Below are 17,982 nucleotides of genomic sequence, written 5' to 3' on the forward strand. Positions count from 1 at the left end.
TTTGGGTGCTAGTACTAGTGTAAGCATAGATAGTATGATTCTCTCTCTTTATGGTTGAAATGAGACAGTCCTTTGACAAACTATAGTTAATAATCTGTGATAAAGGTCAGTCAAATTGCCAATTTAATTTATGATCAAATTGGCTATATGATTGTACCAACTGGACTGGCATTACCCACACACGGCAAAAATACCGACTAGGTATGTTTTTACTTGTAGAGGTCCATGGTTTGTACACATACACTTACTGAAGGTCGGTAGTAGAGCAGGTCTTCTCCATATTGACCTTATTTATGTTATACACTACGTCTTTGGAGCGCCGACTTACATACAGAAGTGTACGAGATTTCAACTAAATGTCTAAATCGGTCCAGACCTCGTCCAGACAGTAGCTTCAAAAAGTAAATTGGCTGTGATAGAAGGACGGACAGACACACCAGAGGGCCTACGTCGATATTCTAAGTTTCACGGTATACCCTAAAAGTAATCTTATATCCTATTAAATGGCTCATCATTACCGGAGTGTTTCGCTAAAGCGCGTGCAACCAGTAACATGATATAGAAGATAAGAAACTAAACATTATAAAGTATCGCGAATAAATAAAAATCCTTGCACAAAGCAATTTTTAGACCCCGCCTCGGAGCTCGGGTAATGGGAGCACAAGGTAAATTACGTTCCTCCTGCATTTCAGCACAGGATAGTTGCAGCCAAAGAGTATAATAATATATGGTTGCAGCTATAAATTTCGCTGCACTTAACGGCCGTATATTGTGCGCAGCAAACTGACTACCAGAGACCAGTACATGAGACAGACTGTCAGTCTCTAACATCGAAAATCGTAATTACTTATGTAAGTATCTAGAATACGGCAAAAGTTTTCGACGCCCATTGTCAAAACCTGACATTGAATAAACTGATGTCCACGTGTCTGGCGAAACAAAAGTTGTATTGGAAATTGTAGCTCAATGATAATCCACGAGATTCCCCACAAAAAACTGTTCTTGGGATTAGCGTTATTATTGTAGTAGTAGCACATTTTCTGGTCTCTGCCCGCGACGTTTCATGGTGGAAACAAAATTATATAGGTCTTAGATTTAAGAGGCGACCTTTTAAATTTTAGAGCTGGGGCTCACAGTATACATATAAGTAGTTACTATACCGAGCCATCTTAGGTTGATAATAATAGAAGCATGGGCTGGTGTTTTTAGTTTTTCATACGGAATCTTCATTTCCACCTTTAATTACTTCTTATTATCGGTTGTTATTATATAATTACCTATGTTATTGTTGTAGTATTCGTATCCGCAAACGAAACGGACGACCGATGTCATATTTCTCTCTTGCTTCGACTCGACCATAGTAGGTAGAGTCAGTCCATGAAAAGTCTGCAGCAGATTTGAAAACCCACGCAGTGCACGTGTTATGGCTCCTCTACACGATGCGCCAACGTCGGCCAATCCAAGGGACGCAGCTATGCGGTAGAATGCGATAGCAATATCACTTGCTCCCCCTAACGCATAAATGCGTCCCTTGGATTGGCCGACGTTGGCCCATCGTGTAGATGAGCCATAATTTTAAACGTCAAACTTCTATGAAATTATGACGTATAAATTGACACTTGCACTGCGTGGGCTATCAAATGCGCTGCAGACTTTTCTTGGTCCGACGCTATATAAAACAGATTTTACATGACGATACTATTAATAGGTACCTACTACCTACCTATTAATATTGTAGTTATTTTATCCATGTTGGTCTGCTTTCTTTATCGCACATCACACTACTTATTTACTTTGCGTGGTTGCATTGACCATACAGGGTGGTTTTGGAACGAAATACAAATGTGAATATAATGAAACATCTGTAATGAGATATATAATATGTTTTTTTTCTTCAGATAAATCACAAAACAAAAATAAAGCTGTAACATTTACACAATACGTGACAAATTAAAAATATAATATTAATATATTTCATAATCATATGCATTTTTAAGTACATTTTGTTTGTATAATATTATAATAAAGAAAATCAAGTAAGTGCAAAACACATCAATACAATTTTGTTAAACATTTGGTTTAATATAATTTGTCTTAAAATCTAAAAATAAACAATAGCAATCAAAAAATTATCAGTAAACATTATCAAATTATTTTTGGAATGTATGGTATCAGAAACATTCAGATCTTTGCTAAACTTTTCTAAGTTTGTGATATTATCATATAATTTACACAGATCTCTCTCCAACAAAATAACAAATCGATGCAAACTATATTTTCATCATCTTCACGTCTCATGTGACATGTCACACGAAATAGTATTTTAGAAAATCACAATATGTGTAAAGTGCGGGAAAGTGTGGCCGGCTTTCACATTGGGGCCCGTTTTCTTATTGATTAGTAATTATTGCAAGTTCATACATTTGCTACTTGCGTTTAGTGGCAAAAATGTATAAACTCGCACTAAACACTAAAGGGGCCCACTGATTAACAGTCCGCCGCACGGTATCGGCCTGTCAGTTGTTCGGAACTGTCAAAAAACTGACAGGCCGATACCGTCCGGCGGACTGTTAATCAGTTGGCCCCTTAATCAACGTGTAAACAGGCCAGTTACGCTTATACCGCAGCCACACTAACCCATATTGACCGTATACCCTTTTTTGTTTGGGTTCGACCATGCTAAACGCAATTTAGTGACTAGGTGTGTATGTATAATTGTATATTTGCTTTGGTAAAATAAGAGAGCAGCATCTTACTTATCTAAACACTAAAATACAAATGTAACGATATATTAAACTATGAGCTAAAATAAATGTTAATAACTCAACCAAGAATGACATGGATTGCCTGTGTCTGTTATAAATAAGTATGAAACGTTTTAGACACATGTAGGAAATAACATACATAACTATAAGAAGTACTTACACTGGATTTATGACAATGATTTCGTTGATAGCTTTTTAGCGTAGGATACTTCTAAAATATATATACTAATACTTATACAAGTATTACCCACGTTAGAAATGTATTTGCAATTGATGCAACTATGATACGCTATCCCACAAAAAATCTGCCTCCTACGCAAATCAAATACATAGATGCTAATTTTGACTAGATATGGAATTGAAATAAAATATTAAGAATTAAGAATACTTATTGTCAAGTGTTTCTACATGACGGAAATACTATTTTTGAGACAACAATGAATTATACAATAGTTTGTAATGTCATTTATGACTATCGAGCGGCTGAAGGCTAAGCCGTCTTTATTTTCGACTTAAATCATTACATAATTTATTCACGCAATCACTGACTTTATATTACGGGCGTGCATACAGAAAAAATGATTTACAACAAAACATACTTTACAAAAGCGTCTGTAGATTATGAATGGTAAGACATATTAAAATGGACAGTGCAAACAACATTCTCGAAAAGTCATCTTACTCATCTTATAACTACTGGACCAATATCAATTAGACTATATTCATTTATAAACATAAACACCAGTCTGGATTGATGTTTGATTTCATGTCATATCGAAACTATTAAATGTGTGAATAATAAGAAAAAAAAGTACTAGAATCTTTTTGGTATACCTACTGTGGCAGAACTAGGCATTACCAAAGACATATTATTATGTAACTCCGTATAAGATAAATAAAGTCTAAGAAAAAAAACGTGCCTCGGAAATCAAGAACAAGTCATTCTCGGATAGATGGCGCACACACCTTTGGCCTATGGTCGGCTAGATGGCGTTGACGACACCGTTTCATATTTAACAATTTTAACACATAGGTATCAGTGAATGAACATGGGTCAAAATGATATAAAAATAATAGAACCATTTATCCATATATATAAATTTTTTCGATAGTTTTATACGTTTTCATTTTGAGTTGTAGTCGTGTGTCGATAGATGGCAGTAAATTTACTGTGACTACATAATTTACTATGACAGGACCCCTCTATACTATCTATTCTCTTTGGCATTACGCAGCGCTGTTATCAGTCAAATATGAGGTCAAATACAATAAAGTACAATTTATATTAACTATCTATACAAATTCAGTATGATTAAAATTCGAGAAAAGAATAAGAGAAAAACGTAAATAAAATAAAAATATCATTTGTGAAAGTTTAGGTAAATAATCTACAATCTATAACATATTTTTTTTCTTCAGGAAAAATAAATAAGAAATAATGACTAATTCATGGTAAGCTTGTTATTGATCATCATTTGGATGTCACCCTGTATATTTTTATTTTTATTAAGGTCAAGTCAAGGAAAAATATAATCTACGGTACAATATACTTTAACCAGACGCGTGCATTATTTACACAGTTTTAAAAACAACATACAATATCATATAAGTTACAATATGAAACTAAATAATTATAAATGGAAAATTATACACCCATTAAATCTTGTCAGCAATGTTAATATTATGCAAGTTATGAATCTTTTTTCATTGTAAGATTACCACAGGCGACAATAAAGTATAAAGATTAGTGCCCTGTACGGCTACCACCAGTTTTGACATTGACATAACGCTCACGTTTACGTAACTTACTATCTATGCATCTCGCTCGTACTCGCATATGCGAGCAATAGTGCAAGCGAGATGTACAGAAAGTAAATTACGTAGACGTGAGCGTTATGTCAATGTTAAAACTGATGGTAGAGGCTCTGTTTATCAAAAGCTTGTAACTTGTAATACAAGTGGAAGTCCCTTTTTGACAGCTATTGTTAGAAAGGGACTTCCACTTGTATTTATACAAGTTACAAGCTTTTGATAAACAGGGCATAGGTGTATCCTAAACAGTATCCTCGTAAGGCCCAATGTGCATTACAATGTACACTCTGTTTCAATCTAATTTGAACCTTTCGAAAACGAAATAAAGTAGCATTTCTTTTGTTTCATTGTTTTCTAAAACAAACGAAAGTCACCCTAATGTATTGTACAACAAGGTTCAAATTAAAAATAGGACTTTCTATGGTGGGCCTTACGAGGGTATGGTTATTACACTCTGGCAAGCCATCTTTGTCAGTACAAATAGGCGGCAAATTTGAATGTAGGCGCGAAAGATAGATCAACCCATACAACATTTTGAACAACGCGCTTTTTTCTACTGACAAGGCATGTTGCTTATCAGGATGGAAACCATAAGACCCATTTATTTTATTGGTTTTTAGACCCCCATCATGTCTTATTAGTCTTATTACAGGAACATTCACTGAAGAAAATCGTGAACCATCATAGAGCTAGGAGTCTCCTTACAATTTTATTTATACCATTACTTTAGGGGTCATCCATTAATTACGTCATACGAATTTCAAGTTTTTTTGACCCTTCCCCCCCTCCTTGTCACACTTGGTCACATTTGGCAAACCCCTCCCCCCTGGTGTGACGTCACATTTTTTCAACGAAATCGGCAAATCGAATTAAGTATTATTAATTTTTTGTCAAAATATTAGTAAATTTATAATCCAAAACTGATTATGAAAAAAAATTTAAGTAATAAAAACGATTACCGTTCCGAAAACTTGTTTTTGAACTGTACAGTAAATAAACTGATTAAAATAAAATTTTGGATACTGATGAAGTTAAAGTGACGTCACAAAGTTTGTGACTCCCCTCTCCCCCTTGTCACAACATGTCACATTTTCTTGACCCCCCCCCCCCCTAAACGTGTGATGTAATTAATGGATGACCCCTTACTTCCATAGTACAAACAGCAAAACTCCTAATTGTACATCAGTGGATCTTATTACAAAAGCCATAAGGTCCAATGTACAGTTAACAGTGTGGGCGTTGGTATCTTATTCTTTCAGTTGTGTGTTCAAAGTGAATAAGACTCTCAATGGCCAGACATAAGACACTGTATCAAAACAAGTAGGTACAGTTGCCATCAGATATATCAGAGTGGCCAAGGTGCTGACATATATCTGAACACGCCTCTATTGTCAAGGCGTTAAGTGCGTGTTCAGATATTTTTGAGCACCTTGGCCGCTCCGATATATCTGATTGCGACTGTACAACAATTTTTCAAAAACGCAATACAGCAGCAATGTGGAGAATAAAATATAGTAAAATCTTTGTCACCTACCTCTTTGGACTGAATACCTAAGCTGCATGACTCTGGTTATTATTAGAGCCCAAAAGGCTGTCTGGGTTCGCAAGAGGGTCCAGTTCTGCAAAGAGCTTGAACCAAGCGGCCTTGTCTTCCTTCTTCTGATTTATCTTTGGTTTGGAGGCATTCGGCTCAGTTGATTCGGGGGGCTGGGTCTTTTCAGGATTCACTGGTATGAGGGTTTCGTCCATTAAACTGGATGTGTTCATGTCCTGGAATGATAAAGGAATTTATTTATTCTTTATTTTAAGCTTTAATTATTCTTCAGACAACTGTTTAGAAAATGTTAAGTTAAAAAAAAATGTGAAGTTATCATAGTTCACTTAGCAATTCATTTTGTTTATTTTTCATCTGTAGAGTAGACCGTACCCCTTCTGTGTAAAATTCTCCTCCAGCTGTTTCCATCTGACTTTGTCTAGTGCTACTCTTTGCCGTTCTTTGCTTGCAGTGGCAACTATTTCGTCCTGCCACCTGGATAGTGGGTGTCCAAGACTCGGGGCCCTTGCCATACTAAATGTGGCGTTCCATCAGCCACAAATGGATAAGGGAGTAATAAACTCCTAACTCAAACTTTCATATAATCAAAATCAGAAGTGATAAGATAATCCTGCCAATTTATTTGACTTTTTTATTAATTTTATAATCATGTATGTATGTATGCAAACACTTTACTGTACATAAGACAGGTTAAATTACAGACAGGACAGGTTAATCATCCGAGGTTTACTGGTAGATAATGCCATATGGAATTAATTCCTCATCATGTATGTTAAGGTTTTTATTTTGAAATAAATATAAATACCTGTAACAGCTGGGAAGGCATGAACATCCCAAAGTTACCGGCCACATCACCACAGTCCATCCTCAACCCAGCCAGATCAGCACTGATACTTTCTTCAGTTGACTCCACAACATCTATAAGATTAGCGGAATCTGTTGGAGCCTCGACTTTGTCTGGGTTAGGTTTGGCCTCGTCTCTTTGGTCACTCTTATTGGCCTCTGTTGGTTTCGGCTTTTTGTTGTCATTGTTATCTTTGTATTCGTCCTGTATTAAATAAAAATGTTTAAGTAAAAACTATCCTTTCTAACATTGTTTCTGCTACAAATATTATATCTTATGAATTGCATGTAAAGCCAGGATAACGTGTGAACCATACCCCATTACAATTTTTTTTATTTTAAATGTAATAATATTCTAGCCATATGCAGGCTTAGGCCCATTTTAATCATAACAAAACCAGGGCCTCGGATTGCCGCGTCATTATGCTGAGGGGGGTCCTATTTCAGTGTCCTATGTTTTTTTTATGTACGCATGTCTACTTATCTTTATGTATAAGTTGTGGTGTTAAATAAATGTATTTCCTTTATTCAAAATGGGAAGAAATAAACAAATCAGGAAAATTTATGTTTTTAATTATGTATTTATTTATGTGTTTGTAATTTTTGTTTTTATTGTTGTTTTATAGTATTTCCTCACCTGGAAAAATAACATTTGATCCTTATCCTGTGGTACTATCTCCTCTTGTTTCTGTTCTCCATCCCCCTCCCCCAAGTTCTGTGACAACTCCTTAAGTATACAGAACTCGTACATAGGCTTAGCGTTCATTGTGTCCGCTGTGGCCAAGAGCGTTTGAGACACTTTTGTGCCAAATGTTAAAAAGGAGCTTTGGTAATTTGTTAGGACATGGGAGAACATGTTGCATCGGGCTGCAGCTAGAAGATCAATCTGAAATTGAAATGATTGAATTTTTTGAGAATATGATTAAAATATATGTGACGCATCGCAGGTAAAGATAACAATTTATATTTTATGTTTCTACAGAACTACAGGAAATTTAATGTGTAACGTCAACATGTTAGTTTACTATAAGCAAAGGGAACTTCCTGATTAATATACGTTAAAATAAATTAAAAGTGAAAGTGGGAGTTGGAAGAGGTAGACCTCGGCGGACTTTCTCTGATCAAATCGGGGAAATCCTGAAGAAAGGCCAGGTCAAGAGCACCCTAAACCGGCAAGCGTGTGTGAGGAATGTTATGAAAGTGAAGGAAGCAAAAGAGGTATGTCAGGATCGTAGCAAGTGGAAATCCGTGGTCTCTGCCTACCCCTCCGGGAAAAAGGCGTGATTGTATGTATGTATGTATGTAAAATAAATTAGTTAATAAGGCACTATGTATTATTTCTTTAATGCACAATACATGAAGGTACAAATGACGGACTTAATGCCTTAAGGCATTCTCTACTAGTCCATTACCAGTAAATTATATTTGGGTTAAAGCAAGCCCTGCAAAGATAGTTGCTAAATGATAATAAATAAAATAAACAAAATAATAAGTTTTAGAACTAAAATAAATAAAAGTAACATGAGCCAGAAAATAAATGCAACAAGTAGTAACTACAATACAATGGGGTTAAGCTATATAAGAATCAAAACTGTCAACATGATTACCTTTTGCAGCACATCAAGTGTTAGCTTATCAAAAACCTTTTTACTCTCTCGCACTTGTCTCTGGGCCTTCCGGAAGTTGTCCAGCCCGCGGCCCGTGTCCGGATCCAGCTGTGCACTTGTCGACTTCATCCAACTCAATGCAGCTCTATATTCGATGCGGGCCTTTTCCATAGCAGACACCGTCGCCCTCATATCGCTCACTGCGCGCCCTCTGAATGTCTCTACTTCATGGTACAACCTTAACAAAGGCCCTCTGACAGAAAGACGCTGTTGACCCGAGTAAGATATTGCCTTGCCAGCCGACACCATGTGTTTACCAGCTGCATCATTACTCTTACCCGAATCCCGCAAAAACTTCCCTAAAGCGTTCTCCTCTTGCGCTAACACGCACAAACGCTCCTGATATTGGTCTAAAACCCTTTGTAATTGCAAACAACTGTCTGATATTGATCGAAACAACTCCAATTTCGCGTCTAACTCGGCATCGGATGAAACTATACACTCGTCTTCTTTGGTTCCTAGTTTTTTCAACACAGTCTTCTTAGTTACCCAATACTGGTGCTGCATCATTTTGATACAGCTGAATTAGAACATTAATGCGTGGCAGCAAAATTTGAATATATTAACAATTGTTTGGGCCGAGTACTGCAACTGAAAGAAAATTATCGCTGAAAATGCCAAAGCTTTTTGCTTTATCTGTCAAATGTCAGACACCTGAAACAGATTAGATATCGAAGAAAAAATGTGTATGGTAACTCAACAGGGGGCGTTTCAAGGGCGTTTTATTAACACTTGTAACTTGAAGTAAAATCGAAAGTCTCATTCTAACCAAATAACATTAGAAAGAGACTTTTGCTTAAGTTAAGGCGCTTATAAAACAACCCCCAGAGAATACGAAACAAACATACACTACCAACATAACCATCTGTCAAATGCACAAAATTCTGCTTAATATTTCATAATCTGTGGTGCGATATTTACAACCGGAATGTGCAATGGCCGCCGCGTTTCGCGTGACGTGCGAGTGTATAGTGATATTATAAAAAATCGACTATAAGTTAAAAACATGCTTGTATTTGTTAGGTGAGAGTTAATATTAAGCACAAGTTAGCGGACTACATTACAATGCAATGTGCTACTGATAAAACGATACCCGGAGTGTCATCTTCCCAATCTTCGAAGAATGTCAAAGAAGGTAAGTTTGTTCCTGTCATACCTATTTACTATTTTGTAACGGGCAAAACAACGGTTATTATCGGCAATGATTGTTTTTTCTAAATGTTCTCATTATGGCGTATGAAGCAGGCTATTTGTGGCTCTTTCTCAAACACCTTTGTTGTCTTTTTAGTGTGTAATTCAAACTTTCTGTGGTATTAACTTTTATTATGTTATAACCATAAAATCAACTCAATAATATATTAACAGTCATTAAAATTTCCATATATGTAATCAGAAACCATTATTAACATGTTGCAAATAGCTTTCATTCATGGTATTCATCTACCCACTGATTGTTAGCATAGTCTAGAAAGCATTTTTAGTTGTGTCCTAGATTACGTTTAGACATTTCGTTTGAGAGATAAATTTACATTTACCGCTTCTTTGTGTTGGGTGCTAAAATTTACTGTTAAAATTACAGTGCAAGTACAGAAGGGGACATTAAAAACATAATCGGCTTCAACAATTTCATATTTCAGGAAAATTTAGTACTACATTTTTGATCCTTCTAAAAACTGATTATAATATAAGTTTGTCTTCCGATTTCGATATTACTTAAACCACCGGTTTCTTGTAACTAAAATTTTCATGGAATGAATGCACAAAATTTCATTTGATTTTTCTCACTAGCTTTATGTAAAGTATGAAAAATATTTTGAGGAAACTAGCATATCGATAACCTTTGGGTTATATACCATATATATACATTATATGGTATATAATTAATTTTCGCCAAAATGTCCTTTACGCCAATTGAACCCAAAGGTATCGATATATATATCTGTACACAAATATCAAATTTAATGTGTAAGTCAAGTCCCCAACCCACTCTGGGCGTGGATGGGAAGACAACCTAATCCATGAGAAAAAGCATGACTTTATCTGTTCTACTCTAGACTTATATATTTGAATATTGATAAAATCCTTTATGAGTGAGAGGAGGCCTGTGCCCAGCAGTGGGACTTATATAGGCTGAATGATGATGATGATGATGATGATGAAAATTCTTTATAGAGATGAGTTTACAGCAAAGTCTTGAATATAATAATTTTTATTTGTGGTTGATAATTTTTTTGTTGCACAATATTGATTCTCACCAACATGAATTGCTAACATGCTAAGATATTTGTTACTGTAAGAATATTCACAAAATGCATAATAGGTATCCCTATGGAACTTAAAAGTACTTAATTACTGCTAGCATTAGAAGAATAACTAAATAACCACAAACATTAAAACATATACCTTTTATGGTTGATGATTTTTGTCTGAGTACAAGCAAAGTGTTTTATCAATTATCATGCACTTCCAAAAGTACCTTTCTAGGTATTAAAACTATTAAAAGTAATATTATAATATGAAGGGTGCAAAAGTGTTTGATATGTCGTAAATAAGGGGGAACAATTTATTAGAATGGGTGTTGTTTGACTAAACCGGATGTTATTAGAGATACAATGTAAACTTACATGACCAGTCAAAATTGTGAAATCTATCTGTTCCCTATGTATGTGCACGTAAAGGGTCGGCAACGCCCATGTGACACGTCTGGAGTTGCAAGCATCCATAGGCTACGCAAGTGACAAGACTACTACTACAGTAGTATCAGGCGAGCGTATGAAAAACATACCTAACTTGGTATTCTGGCATGTCATTGCTTGTAATTCTTTAGTCTTCTATAATGCGTGAGGTACATTCGTCTTATCATTTCTTAGGAGTACTGCGGCGTATTATATATATTGATCGTTATTAGCAATTTATGAAGCTAAAGGACTCCCAAGACAGCCAGGTCAAGGTTGCCGTGGCTTGATTCGCGATTCGCGTGTCTATTATTCATGAATTTACATTATTTACGAGTGTCGATCGGCATCCGGGCAAACGTCGATCTTCGTTTATTGGTACCATTCTGAGTTCCAATTTCTTACCACGACGAATTGAAGGTTCATCTTGAAATCAGTAATTAGTGAGCACAAGCGATGGTTCGGTCAAATTAAAGCTTTCAAAAGCTTATGTAGCCCGAATGCTCTACGCACGGCTAAAGACAGAACCGTAACAGCGTTTTCACATTCTCCGATCCGGTATCGGATATCGGATGATCCTTGGAGAAAAACAGCCGCATATAGAGAGTGCCCTATGGCATTTAGTCTTTGTTTTTTATGTAATATTTATTTATTTATATTAAAAGGCGCTCTCGAAATTTGTACATCTTTGTGGTCGTATCCGACATTACATCCGATATCGGATCGGACAATGAGAAAACCCTCTTCTAAGGAAGTCTATTATCAAGAATGTAGCAGAAACCCCTCAAAATGGACATAAACTTTAGCAATAAAGAATATCTACTAAGATGAAGAATGGAGTAGTAGTAAGTTAGTAGTAGAAGTAAACTCTGTACTAACTACTAACTAATATGGCTCAGCGACCCAAAGAGGGTCTTGGCCTCCGAAACGAGAGCACGCCCCTTTTCCCGATCCTGCGCCGTTTTCTGCCAACTATCGGTTTGAAGCTGAAGCAGATCCGCTTCCACACTGTCTCCCAGCGGTATCTGGGCCGACCCCCACAACTCTTCTTCTTCTTTCTTGAAACTCTGTACAAAAACACATAATAGAAGTAATATATAATTAGGAAATGGTAATTACAAAGGCGAAGTTATCCCTTTGAAGGATGCGATGCGATGCATCTTTGAGCGATGAGATGATTTTTTTTTGCTTGAGCGCTCGTCTCGCGGCTCGCCCGCCTTTGGTAACCGATTGAAACATCAAAATGTCGATTTCCATATGAACCGCGCAGGTACAGGCTTATTGTTCCCCTGAGGCTTGTAATATGACATGTGCCTTGCAGGATATGCTTTTATGCTTAGAGTGAATGACGGGTGATGTGCGAGTAATCGTCTACAGGTACTTTGGGAACTGTAGCGCTCTCTTCCTCGCGTTGTCCCGGCTTTTTGCCACGGCTCATCGGAGCCTGGGGTCCGCTTGACAACTAACCCCAAGAATTGGCTAAGGCACTAGTTCTTACGAAAGCGACTGCCATCCGACCTTCCAACCCAGAGGGTAATCTAGGCCTTATTGGGATTAGTCCGATTTCCTCACGATGTTTTCCTTAACCGAAAAGTGACTGGTAAATATTAAATCATATTTCGTACATAAGTTCAGAAAAACTCATTGGTACGAGCCGGGGTTTGAACCCGCGACCTCCGGATTGAAAGTCGCACACTCTTACCGCTAGGCCATTAGCTCTTTCTGCAGAAGCCAGTAGTGATATAAATACGGTTGTTTGGTATGAAGGCAGTGTGAGACAAGCATGTCGAGTTAAGTTTTAAATTAATCGCTGATCTAATTGATACTTATTAATGTGTATGTTTTTCAGAACAGGTACGTTAGGGCTGCAGAACACCTTAACAATTTGAAAGTAAAGGTTCCGTCACACAGGCGCGTTTTCCGGGCGGGGCGTGAGCGCGGCGTGAGCGTTTTATATGCAAAAGCGGCGCCGCCCGCAATACGCGCCTGTGTGACGGAGCCTTTAAGCTGAAAACTTTACTAACTTTACTCTTTTGTTTTTACATTTATGCAATTAAGCTCAAAGTTGATTGTAGGTACGCTTAAACACTAGGGTGGAGCGAAATTCAAAATTCTTGAATATAGCAATGGAACTTTTAGCCCTCTACTATTCGATTATAAAGCAATATATTGTACTTATATATTTTAATAAATTTAATTTATGCTTATTTTTTTATAACAAGGTTTATTCATTAAATAACATCTTTAGGTTACAGATATACTTGATTCCTATACTTATTTTTGTTTATAACGTATATTTTTATGACACGCTAAAACCACGTAAATAGGGGTTTTATGGAAAAGGCCCTTTAACCCGGATATTGTGCACAAATTGGAGTTTACAACTTATTACAGAACCGTGAAAACTATTTTGAACGTGATAAGATAATAAAAATACTACTAGTAAAAGTAAATATATGCCTAACATACGTGTGAACATGACCCAAAAAGGACGTAAGCGACGCCGAAGGGCAAAATTTGGCGCTTATTTAAACATTAACCCATTTTTTGCAGTAAAATGATACTTTTCGTAATCAATAACATCGTTACTTTGGCACAAGAACGTCTAAAAAAAATAACTCATATAATTTTTTTACACTGTAGCATTTTCCTTGTTTTGCAAGCAAATAATTTATGAAAATTTACCTTTCTTAATTTCTTTAGCGGCTGGGTAGAGGGCTAAAAGTAGTGTTTATTTTGAAACTTGATAATTTATGAAAATTTACCTTTATTAATTTCTTTAGCGGCTGGGTAGAGGGCTAAAAGTAGTATTTATTTTGAAACTTGATATAATCTACATGACAAACAGCAACTTTTTGTACTGGTTCCACATTGATAATCAAATTTTTATTTTTTCCCATACAACGACGCTCCACCCTATTAAACACCTACTCCTTGCCTGGCTCGAGAAAATTGAAAACCTAAACATGCTCTAATGAGAAAAGTTTGCAGCATTCGCATAACTTAACTTTTTATCTGAAGATTCCAAATAACAATCAAGGGGAGAACCGCAAGAAATATTAATCCACATTCAGAAATTTTACTTTTTTAATAAAACTGCTGCTCTCGTATTGCAGAGAAAAATAAATTTGAAATATTTCTTATCTTCAATCTCGTTGATCTAGCTTAAGATTTTTCTCTTTAATATAAGCACTACTTGCCCCAGTTCGGAATAACATTTCCAGGTTATGAGCGTAATGTGCTCAAATGTCAGGGGTCGATCTGCTTTTACGATAGCATCAGCTGCATAACTCACAGTCTCGACTCTACTCGACTTCCAAGGCTCTAGTATATCTTGACCTGGAGATTTTTTATAATTTTATAATATTAGCTGAAATTATGTCTGTTGGACACCTGGACATAGCAGAGGCCTGTCCCAAGATATTCTAGAACCAATAGTCGTACTCTACCCTTATTCGACGATTCCCCGCGATCTTTGCCAGATCATCATTAACTCGTCTCGTTGGTTGCCTAATTTGCCAGCATCTCCCGGTTGGCGGCCGCCACTAAAGAACCTTTCTGTTTCAGCGGCCATCGGTCCTACGAACTTGTGCGGGTGCGGTTTGGGAATAATTCACTGACGTAGTTGTGGACTTGTGGAGTTCCGCAGAGTGCTATGAAATTTCTCATACTTATCATAAATTTTGACAAACGTTTTTACGATGACAGATAATTTGGTGCAACTGACCCAAAGTCTGGTAATCTGAGATCACATAATACTGGTTACAATGAATGCTCTTGGTAAAAGTTGTAATTAACAGCCCTGAAGCTTTCCCTGAGCTTATCTATTTGCAAAACTCCCACTGAGTACATTCCCAGTAAAACTAGACCCCGAGATTTGTGAAAACTATGTTTCTGTCGGAAATTAGTGGTTAAACGTTGTGAATAACACGGTAGATAGTCCAACTATACGTAAAGTGGAAGTCAAGATTAATTTAGCTATCTCTGGATGAGAATCGGGTGCATGTGTTGGACATTTGCTTTGACTGTTTGAGCCAACGCGTTTAATATCTGTTATTGAGCATTTCCATTTAAACGTACGGTCTACCTCAACTTTAGTTATTAATTTAACAAAAGCAATCTGTCGGAGTACACTCGGCTGCAATAACATCTTGCTTAACGAGCGTGCAAAAATATGTGACATAAACATAATATACTTGTAAGAACATAATAGGGTGTCATACTTCATTGTGTATTGTGCAAGGTTATTGAAGGAGCAAAACTCCCGTGAGTTTCAGACGTATTAAAATTACTAGCGACCCGCCTTGGATTCGCACGGGTTAACAAATGTACACCTAAACCTTCCTCGAGAATCACTCTATTGATAGGCGAAAATCGCATGAAAATCCGTTCAGTATATAGTTTTTCAGTTTATAGCGAACGTACAAACGGACAGACGCGGCGGGGGACTTTGTTTTATAAGGTGTAGTGAAGTAAAAATGGGTCACTCTCGTAATTTTAGTTGTTTATACTATACGTGTTGCTCCAGTTGACGATAATAATTACTGTTGAACTGTTGAAACATAATAATTATTGAAGCATATTGCAGCAATTTTAATGTTATTGCAGGAGACTGAACAGTCGTTGTTATTTTATTTATACTTGAGTGAAACTATTGATAATCCTCATTATCTGCAGATAATGAGCATTATCTCGACTTGTTTTGGCTATTTATTTTATTACCCAATTGTTAGAAGGAATTTGTTTATCGTAAATCTCCTAAGTTTAGATTTCGTTCGCAGATCAAAAAACGAACGAGTTTACTGACATACCTTTAATGTATACGGACATTGCGAAGTATATCAAGCCCAAATGTAAATAGACTTTCAAGTAAAGATAACTAATTTTACTACCCAATTATACCAATGTTTATGGGCAAACTGGAGTGGACTATAAAATCGCGTATTGAAGGGGCGTGTAACAGTCGTATTTTATGCAGCTCCCGGTATGTTTCCGGGCTGTAAAACTGATCATAATGTTACATATACCAATTACATTCTCAATATTTAAAGTACGAAGGATATTCGAACTTTGGCTGAATTTAGCCCAACTGGAATATTCATATTCACCTAAATAATTTGCGCACCCAAGAAGGGTTCTTAAGCTAACTTCCAAAATTTCATTTTATAAGTGCGAATGGGTTCAAATTTTGTGTCCATATTCGTTAGTAAGGTGTATTCGGGTAATACCGAATGTCGGATAATTCCGAAATTCAGATGAAAATCACCCTTAATTCCATCATAATAAAAGTCTCCTTTCGGAATTATCCGACAGTTTTCGACATTCGGAATTACCCGAGTAAACCTTACTACAGAAAAAAACTGCAAGTTCATATTAAGCATAAGAAAAATAACGATGGACCTTCTTTGGTGCAGGTGCCTTATATCTCCGAATGCGAAAATGCGAATTAAAAGATTAGCTTTACAACTATACTAATGTGTAAGTCTGAAAAACGGAGCTGATATTGATATACCTAATATAACGGAGCATTTGAAATGTTAATGGGACTAATTTTGGATCAAACTCTATACATGTTTGATGATTGAATTGACGCCTGGAGAGCTAAAATCCGAATCCCCCAGCCAATACGAGCAAGTGTTCCAATATTCCAATTTAACACCTTAATTTCACCCGGACATTCCCCGTAAACGCGTAAGCAATTACGTACAATTTCCCTTGCATCCTATAGCGTAACGAATGTATTGATGCGTCAAGCATAGGTGTATTCATGGAGGCCGGGGTGCTACGGGCGCCGCGTCTGCTGACACAGTTCTGGTCATACATTCTACATACTTACCGAGCGCACGGTTTCAAACTCTGAGACAAACTAGTGTAACTCTGACCTGTAGAACTGTAGCAACTACGCATGGCAGGAAAGATACCTTAAACTGGTTGGCTTCAGAGCTGGATTTGCTTGAGTTCGGTAGGTGGTTGGAACCCTCTTGGGCGCCGGCGCGGCGAGAGGGGCGACTGCAACCCGGCCAGACGACACGCGGCCGCCCTAACGAGCACTCCCGCCCACCACCAGCTCGCGATCGCGCGCGATCTAAGAATCACAATTCTGCAAATCGCACTTCGATTCGAGCCCATTGTTACATGACAATAGCGAGCTGTGTAAATAAATAAACATTCACCAGAAAAGTTTGCATTGGATTGACGTTTGTGGAAATTTGTTTTCGATTCGTGTGTAAATAACTGTTGAGTTTGAAGACTTTGAAGGACTTTAGTAGTCGCTAGTTTTTGAAGGAGGTCTAGAAAAGCCGGCAAGCTGTATTCCTTCGACAGTTTCAAGGAGTATGGGTATGACGACGACAGGTGCAATGGGCACGATGACGATGGCTTCGGCACCGCCAAGAGAAGTGAGTTTGTTTATTATAAACTTTACTAATAAGTTACTTTTATTTGCTTAAGAATGACAGAATGAGGGTCTTTTGCATGCATCCACACAACTAGACGTATGTAAGCTGTGTGAGGTGTCGTTGGATTATGTTAGTTTTAAATTCCATCAAGACAACACCGATTTTTTGGCTTATTCTTTTAGTTTCGAAGTAGCAAATCTACTATTGAATGGTTACATGCTTAATATAATTACTAAAATCAGTAAGGCAGAGCTCCCCTTGACTTCG

At 36.9% G+C, this 17,982-nt stretch overlaps 2 protein-coding genes and 1 long non-coding RNA gene across 5 annotated transcripts in view; 1 reads left to right on the forward strand and 2 right to left on the reverse strand.

The window, feature by feature from the left end:
* Positions 1-5,587: 5,587 nt before the first annotated feature.
* Positions 5,588-5,718, reverse strand: LOC134795821 (uncharacterized). The gene is made up of 2 exons (XR_010144864.1): positions 5,677-5,718; positions 5,588-5,639 (listed from the first exon to the last, which is right to left on the reverse strand). It is a non-coding gene; the product is annotated as an uncharacterized LOC134795821 (long non-coding RNA).
* A 345-nt stretch (positions 5,719-6,063) lies between these two features.
* Positions 6,064-9,296, reverse strand: LOC134795689 (islet cell autoantigen 1). The gene is made up of 4 exons (XM_063767621.1): positions 8,583-9,296; positions 7,613-7,861; positions 6,938-7,180; positions 6,064-6,347 (listed from the first exon to the last, which is right to left on the reverse strand). Exons 1-4 carry the CDS (start codon positions 9,150-9,152, stop codon positions 6,129-6,131), a joined length of 1,281 nt encoding a protein of 426 aa, XP_063623691.1. The 5' UTR covers positions 9,153-9,296; the 3' UTR covers positions 6,064-6,128.
* Positions 9,297-9,554: 258 nt separating this feature from the next.
* The window catches only part of LOC134795676 (cyclin-dependent kinase 14), a 136,146-nt gene continuing 127,718 nt past the window's right edge, over positions 9,555-17,982 (forward strand). For 2 of the 3 annotated variants that reach the window (XM_063767601.1, XM_063767604.1), the window contains exon 1: positions 9,555-9,777. In XM_063767601.1, the coding sequence (XP_063623671.1) occupies positions 9,708-9,777 (70 nt within the window). In that variant the 5' untranslated portion in view covers positions 9,555-9,707. Of the gene's footprint in view, positions 9,778-17,268; positions 17,716-17,982 lie in introns of those variants that run through there. The other variant, XM_063767605.1, reaches the window with a different exon arrangement.

This window comes from Cydia splendana, chromosome 12, assembly GCF_910591565.1.
Source record: "Cydia splendana chromosome 12, ilCydSple1.2, whole genome shotgun sequence".
In the NCBI taxonomy this organism is placed as follows: Eukaryota; Metazoa; Arthropoda; class Insecta; order Lepidoptera; family Tortricidae; genus Cydia; species Cydia splendana.

Excerpts from the sequence above, each read along its gene's own strand:
- LOC134795689 (XM_063767621.1), bottom strand. The coding sequence starts at position 9,152 with ATGATGCAGCACCAGTATTGGGTAACTAAGAAGACTGTGTTGAAAAAA. Across the intron at positions 7,862-8,582 it reads CACTTGATGTGCTGCAAAAG|ATTGATCTTCTAGCTGCAGC; the intron begins GTAATCATGTTG and ends TTTCAATTTCAG. Across the intron at positions 7,181-7,612 it reads ATCAAATGTTATTTTTCCAG|GACGAATACAAAGATAACAA; the intron begins GTGAGGAAATAC and ends TATTTAATACAG.